This window comes from Sinocyclocheilus grahami, unplaced genomic scaffold (genome assembly GCF_001515645.1).
Source record: "Sinocyclocheilus grahami isolate Dianchi unplaced genomic scaffold, SAMN03320097.WGS_v1.1 scaffold98.1, whole genome shotgun sequence".
Classification (NCBI taxonomy): domain Eukaryota; kingdom Metazoa; phylum Chordata; class Actinopteri; order Cypriniformes; family Cyprinidae; genus Sinocyclocheilus; species Sinocyclocheilus grahami.
The window spans coordinates 3,926,046-3,933,803 of record NW_015505277.1 but is presented as its reverse complement, the minus strand read 5'-3'; the positions used below and the strand labels follow the sequence as shown (position 1 = coordinate 3,933,803).

At 39.6% G+C, this 7,758-nt stretch overlaps 1 protein-coding gene across 2 annotated transcripts in view; it reads left to right on the top strand.

Annotated features, from left to right (window-relative positions):
• LOC107588069 (roquin-1-like) overlaps window positions 1-7,758 on the top strand; it is a 22,081-nt gene that overhangs the window by 3,877 nt on the left and 10,446 nt on the right. For both annotated transcript variants that reach the window (XM_016276075.1, XM_016276074.1), the window contains exons 2-8: window positions 702-1,135; window positions 4,496-4,616; window positions 5,542-5,781; window positions 5,864-6,039; window positions 6,689-6,889; window positions 7,271-7,403; window positions 7,498-7,616. In XM_016276075.1, coding sequence (XP_016131561.1) covers window positions 905-1,135; window positions 4,496-4,616; window positions 5,542-5,781; window positions 5,864-6,039; window positions 6,689-6,889; window positions 7,271-7,403; window positions 7,498-7,616 — 1,221 coding nt within the window. In that variant the 5' untranslated portion in view covers window positions 702-904. The remainder of the gene's footprint in view (window positions 1-701; window positions 1,136-4,495; window positions 4,617-5,541; window positions 5,782-5,863; window positions 6,040-6,688; window positions 6,890-7,270; window positions 7,404-7,497; window positions 7,617-7,758) is intronic.

The window sequence follows — 7,758 nt, the reverse complement described above, 5'->3', positions numbered from 1 at the left end:
ACAGTATTTATATCGTTTTTTACCTCTGATTTTCACCGCAATGTCTGAACTGTCCTGAGCACGTTCGCGTCTTCTTCTTCAGCCGGTGCGTGACGCGTCTTCTTTTTGCTTTACGGTGGATCTCAGACTTATAAGTGAATTACCGCCACCTATCTCTCAAATGGACCATTGACACTCCTAATTGAGATTGTAGATAGTGTCAATGGTCCATTTGAGAGACAGGTGGCGGTAATGCACTTATAAGTCTGTGATCCGCCGTAAAGCAAGAAGACGCAAACGCGCTCAGGACAGTTCGGACATTGCAGTCAATCAGAGGAAAAAAACAATATAAATACTGTTCAGTTTCTTGCACAGACCGATCGTTTCGTGTCTTTACACATCAATGTATTGTCACGAGCCGCAGGGTTTAATTTGGTTTTGTTTGTGTATGTTGTTTTGACTCTCAAAGATGTGATTCCCATTCACCTCCCTTATATGACTGACAGACTGCAACGGTTTGAGTTAAAAATCTCAGTTTGTGTTCTACTGAAGAAACAAAGTCACCTACATCTTGGATGCCCTGGGGGTAAGCAGATAAACATCAAATTTTCATTTTTGGGTGAACTATCCCTTTAAGTAATTTATGGCTGAACAAGATAATTTGGCATGTTGGGATTTACTGATGTGAGTGATCATTTGTGTTTTGTTTTTTTGTCTTTCAGGTTATGTTTTTCACACTATGTGCTGAACGCCCACAATGTCAGGAAATATTTAAGAACCGTGATCTTTGGAAAAGCTTTATCGGTTCCAGTGGAACCTTTAGGACTTACTGTTGTATCGGTTTACGCAAAACGCACATAGACACAAATGCAGCAATAAGAGAAGATCTTGGGGACCGGTGCATCACAGACCGCGCTTCGCTACAATGCCCGTGCAAGCCCCGCAATGGACCGAGTTTCTGTTGTGTCCCATTTGCACGCAAACCTTCGAGGAGAGCCACCGCAAGCCCATCAGCCTGGGCTGTGGCCACACCGTGTGCAAAATGTGCCTGAACAAACTGCACCGCAAGGCCTGCCCGTTTGACCAGACCACCATCAGCACGGACATCGAGCAGCTGCCCGTCAACACAGCGCTCTTGCAGCTTGTCAGTGGACAGGTGAGTCTAAATGCGTGGTCACATTGGCAAGATTTTGCGGCAAAAAAGGTCTGTTGTCAGCTCACAAAGTAGTCACTTACCAAGCAGGGGTTTATCAATCCAGTGAATTCGTAAGACCAACTTGAACATGAGTGAAATCTGCACAGAAAATGTTTTGCTCTCACACACAATTCCTTAGGGGTGCTCCGGTTGCTATCGGCCGATAATCATTTTGGGAAGTTTGATTGGCGGTCTCTATAAAGGCCGATCTCATAAACCGATCTCAAACTGACGACGCGCTTGCCGTGAGAGGTTTGGCATGACATGCAGCGGCATCATCTCAATCTCTGTCCGGCATGGGTAAAATAATTAATAATGCTGAAGGTTAGGTACAATTCATATTTCTTTATTAAATAACTTGCAAAGTAATTTGAAAACTTTCTGAGAGACGTCATTTCACAAACAGCGTGAATCACTGCGCTCTCTCGCAAAATGCGCAAATGGCTTCAAATCACCACATCGCGTCTGCACTATAAGCGCTGAATGAAACAAAAACCGTGTCCGTCTTCATTTCAGGCTGCAAAGCAACAAAATGTGATTATTTTAAAGGGGGGGTGATTCTTTTCTATACCCACTGTATATAAGGCACAGTTCACAAAGAAGTCACTTTCAAACTAGGCAGGTTTCTATTAGTCAGTGTGGCGAATTTGCATGATCAACTGTGAAAAAAATCTGCATTCAGTCTTAACATGAAACTCCCAATTGCGTGTGTTCCTATTGAAACTACTGGATTTCACCTATTTTCGTTAACAAAACATTATTTGAATGTTATTTTAGAAACCGTAAACATGAGCGCATATGATGGTCCAGTGCACACCGGTTCAATCTGTACCGAACACATTTATTTTTGACTTCTCTTATATGGATGAAGTTGTGGCCCCTACCCTAGCCTCAATCCAAGTATGGATAAGGAAGTAAAACTACTGTGGTTCCTTGAAACTCAAACAAAATGCACTTTTTTTTTTTTCCTTTTCAAATGACCTTGCTAACAATCGGAACGTGGGGCAAACTGCTAAAAAGACCAGACCGCAGTGATCGTGCAGACAACACAGCAGTTGTACTTTAGGTGGAGCGTGTTTATTACAGTGTTTATTGCATCCACTTGTTTCTGAATCAAGAGGATGAACAGAACATGTCACGTACAGCATGGAGAGGTGGAGCTCAGGGTGTCAAGTTTCTGAAGATCAGCTTGCAATCGCTCCGGTCTGGTTGGATTTCAGGCCTGATGTGACACAGAAGCGTGTGACTGTATGACATGAGGCTGTAAAACACTCTGCTTCGTCATTTCACAAACAGCGTGAATCACTGCGCTCTCTCGCAAAATGCGCAAATGGCTTCAAATCACCACATCGCGTCTGCACTATAAGCGCTGAATGAAACAAAAACCGTGTCCGTCTTCATTTCAGGCTGCAAAGCAACAAAATGTGATTATTTTAAAGGGGGGGTGATTCTTTTCTATACCCACTGTATATAAGGCACAGTTCACAAAGAAGTCACTTTCAAACTAGGCAGGTTTCTATTAGTCAGTGTGGCGAATTTGCATGATCAACTGTGAAAAAAATCTGCATTCAGTCTTAACATGAAACTCCCAATTGCGTGTGTTCCTATTGAAACTACTGGATTTCACCTATTTTCGTTAACAAAACATTATTTGAATGTTATTTTAGAAACCGTAAACATGAGCGCATATGATGGTCCAGTGCACACCGGTTCAATCTGTACCGAACACATTTATTTTTGACTTCTCTTATATGGATGAAGTTGTGGCCCCTACCCTAGCCTCAATCCAAGTATGGATAAGGAAGTAAAACTACTGTGGTTCCTTGAAACTCAAACAAAATGCACTTTTTTTTTTTCCTTTTCAAATGACCTTGCTAACAATCGGAACGTGGGGCAAACTGCTAAAAAGACCAGACCGCAGTGATCGTGCAGACAACACAGCAGTTGTACTTTAGGTGGAGCGTGTTTATTACAGTGTTTATTGCATCCACTTGTTTCTGAATCAAGAGGATGAACAGAACATGTCACGTACAGCATGGAGAGGTGGAGCTCAGGGTGTCAAGTTTCTGAAGATCAGCTTGCAATCGCTCCGGTCTGGTTGGATTTCAGGCCTGATGTGACACAGAAGCGTGTGACTGTATGACATGAGGCTGTAAAACACTCTGCTTCCTCACTCACAGCCAGTGGAGAACCAGGAAGTTGAATCAACATCAGCCAGTCATTGCCAGCGTTGTCTGTAAAAATACTTCTTCATTCTGCACATGCGGTGATAGGTATGACTGTCGCAACTATTACATAATCGTCTAGTAACGATTAATTCAGATGACCACAGTCATAGTGCGCTCCATTTAAATAAGGTAATTAATTACCTTAATTAATTAACTATTACATAATCGTCTAGTAACGATTAATTCAGATGACCACAGTCATAGTGCGCTCCATTGGGCGCTCCATTTAAATAAGGTAATTAAGCAAATACAAAAAGGCCACGGTTTCACATTTGCAAAACTGCAGATGGCGTGGGTCCATGCAGGTTTTCACACAAAGCAAATGAGGTAAAGATAACCATGTTAAACATGCAAGATGAACTGCCTGTTTAAAAACTGTTATCTATATTCAGAAAATCAAATGTCTTTATTCATACATGAGTGACCACCTTTAAAATGAAACCAAAAACAGAAATTAGTGCAGAAATGTATTCCTATTGGAAAATATTTCTTACTATGTATTATTCAGTTGGGATGGATTCCCAAAAATTGTGTGAATGTAAAGCAGACTTGGCAATCACAAAGTGGACCAAAAGGAGAAATATTTTAAATTTCTTCATATTTTAATATTTAGAAATTCATGTTGTTCTGCCCAGTGCAACATTTGTGTTCATTTTCAAATGTCTTTACTGTCACTTTTGATCAATGTAATTCTTGCTGAATAAAAGTAGTAAGAGTAGTGTATCTGATTCTGATGTAATAATAATATATAATTGAAAATCATTCTACCATTTTAAAGTGTCAGTCCTAAAGCTTCAGTCTATTCTCAGAAATGCAGTTATTTATGTAACCGTGAATCAGCCAAACCTCACAGTCACGACAGCCCAAATGATGGGACCTTTTGTGGCCAAAACGATCGTTCCTCTCTCTGTTTTTAAATCACGTGTTTTTATGAGAGTTGTTGCCTGGTCTGTGGGTGTGAACATGTTCTACATGTAGAGGAATGCTGACAGCCCCATCAGATGACCTATTATGTGAAGAATGCCATCAAAGCCCTGTAGACGAGAACTATCTTTGGTGTGGTGACAGACAAATGTTATGCTTTGTCCTTCAGGTACCCAAACCTCCCCCCGTCACTTTACTGACAGCTGCAGAGGACGTTAAGCACTATGAGGAGTCTCGCACATGTGTGGAGGACCTGGCCCTCTATCTCAAACCCCTGAGCAACACCAGAGGTCCCTGCCATTTTACATTACCCTTTTTGGTCATTTATTCAGTACAAGTTAGCATGGGTTTTTTTTTTATTTATTTTTTTTTTTTTTAAATGATTAATCATTTACGTCAACAAATGCATCAAGATGTCATAATTGGATTGCGATTGCAATATTTTTTTTTATATAATATTGTATTTATATTTAAGATATTTACTTTATTTAATGTATTTTATTTTTATTTATTAATTTTTAAATCACGTGTTTTTATGAGAGTTGTTGCCTGGTCTGTGGGTGTGAACATGTTCTACATGTAGAGGAATGCTGACAGCCCCATCAGATGACCTATTATGTGAAGAATGCCATCAAAGCCCTGTAGACGAGAACTATCTTTGGTGTGGTGACAGACAAATGTTATGCTTTGTCCTTCAGGTACCCAAACCTCCCCCCGTCACTTTACTGACAGCTGCAGAGGACGTTAAGCACTATGAGGAGTCTCGCACATGTGTGGAGGACCTGGCCCTCTATCTCAAACCCCTGAGCAACACCAGAGGTCCCTGCCATTTTACATTACCCTTTTTGGTCATTTATTCAGTACAAGTTAGCATGGGTTTTTTTTTTATTTATTTTTTTTTTTTTTAAATGATTAATCATTTACGTCAACAAATGCATCAAGATGTCATAATTGGATTGCGATTGCAATATTTTTTTATATAATATTGTATTTATATTTAAGATATTTACTTTATTTAATGTATTTTATTTTATTTTTATTTATTAATTTGTTTTTTATTGTTTGGACACCTAACAATTCACCATATTTATCATCCTTAGCATATGCTTTTTAACATGGTTTTTAAGTGTTTCATAATCCTTCAGGAAAATCAGTAATCCTGATCCTGAAAAGGCTCAGTTAACATTTGTTTTTTGTTGGTGTTGATCCGTGCAGGTGCAGGGCTGAATGGTGCTGCTCAAAGTGTTCTCAGCAGACCCATGCAGAGGAAGCTGGTGACTCTGGTGCACTGCCAGCTGATGGAGGAGGAGGGCCGCATCCGGGCCATGCGGGCAGCCCGCTCTCTGGGTGAACGTACTGTCACTGAGCTCATCCTCCAGCACCAGAACCCCCAGCAGCTCTCCTCCAACCTGTGGGCCGCCGTCAGAGCCAGAGGCTGCCAGTTTCTCGGCCCTGGTAAGATTTTACCACTATACCATGATAGCAGGCTGATAAAGTAATTTGGGGGCACTAACAAAAATTGGGTTTCACCCAACAGCTATGCAGGAAGAAGCATTGAAGCTGGTCCTGCTCGCTCTGGAAGATGGTTCGGCCCTCTCACGGAAGGTTCTGGTCCTGTTTGTGGTCCAGAGACTCGAACCACGTTTTCCCCAGGCCTCAAAAACCAGCATAGGACACGTGGTGCAGCTCCTTTACAGGGCCTCCTGCTTTAAGGTGCCTTTACTGTTCCTTTATATTTATTTATTTATATATATATATATATATATATGTATGTATATCGTATATAATGTATAAGTCATATAAATAAAAATGTAACATGGAAGTATACAATTTTATTGCATAGCATTTTTGTTATAACCTCAACATATCTAAAACTGTTATATAATAAAATATTATATAATATAAATATATTTTATAAAATATACAATTAAAAAAATTATATTTAATTTGTATTTATATTAAATTAGTAAAATTACTAATTAGATTTCATGTCAGCTGATTTAAAATGTTTAGATTTAAAATATATTAAATAGATCTGTTTTAGATTTAAAATATTTTTTAAACATATAGGCCTGGTTTCACGGACGGGGCTTAGACTAAGCCAGGATTAGGCCATAGTTCAATTAGGACATTTAAGTAATTTTTATTAACATGCCTTAGAAAAAATATCAACATCAGTCAGTGCAAGTTTCTTTCAGTTGAAACCGCTCAGACTTACATTTTAGTCTGGGACTAGGCCTTGTCTGTGAAACCGGGGGATACAGTATTAGTAATAGAGATTTTTATTTTTTATTTTTTTTTAAGTATACATTTTGTATTTATTTATATTAAATATATAACATTTTATTTGTTTTAATCTCAGGTGACCAAGCGTGACGAGGATTCCTCCTTAATGCAGCTGAAGGAGGAGTTTCGCACGTATGAGGCTCTTCGGAGGGAACACGACTCTCAGATAGTTCAGATCGCGATGGAAGGCGGACTGCGTATCGCCCCTGACCAGTGGTCATCTCTACTGTACGGCGACCAGTCGCACAAATCTCACATGCAGTCTATCATAGACAAGGTATGATGAGGATGTGTATAATTATAATATGTAAAAACAGCTTTTTTTTTTATAAATTGCAAGAAAAAAAATTATGGTTCAAAGAGCCTTTTAGGTAATTACATCTTAAATTTTCCAAACATATCCTGTTCAGATTGTTTCCTGGGTATTATTTTAAGATTTCACTAGGTGGCGCTGTAGTTTTTTTTTTAAGGCAGGTCTGCAAAAAAAAATTATATATATTGTATGGCCAAGTGTTACGCATTTAAATTCTCTAGTAACACTCCTCCCTGTGTAGAGAACGCATTTAGGGTGTAGCGAACGTCACATCATGCATGAAAACATGTTGACTTTGCTTGCTGGTATGTGAAGTATGTGGTTATGTGGCTTTGTGTGTTTCAGTTGCAGACACCAGCATCCTTTGCTCAGAGTGTGCAGGAACTCACCATCGCCCTTCAGAGAACCGGAGATCCAGCCAATCTCAACCGCCTCAGACCCCATCTGGAGCTGCTGGCCGACATCGACCCCAGCCCAGGTCCGTCAGCCTGCTCCATTCACACATTTGTCAATACAGCCATTTATAACAACATAAATGTCTGAATGTTCACACCTGTTTTTTGTACTAACAGATGCCCCTGCGCCCACATGGGAGCAGCTAGCCAAAGGGCTGGAAGCGGTGCGGACCGTCGTTCATGGCCTGGTAGATTTCATCCAGAACCACAGCAAGAAAGGAGGGGATCAGCAGCAGGTCGGTAACCAGATTGCAGACATAAAATATTATTTTTCAAATATTTAATAGTTTTAATAATTTAATAATTTTTTATTTGTATACATTTATATTTAGCTTTATTTTTTTATTTACATTTTTTTTTTTTTTTTTTTTTCGGATA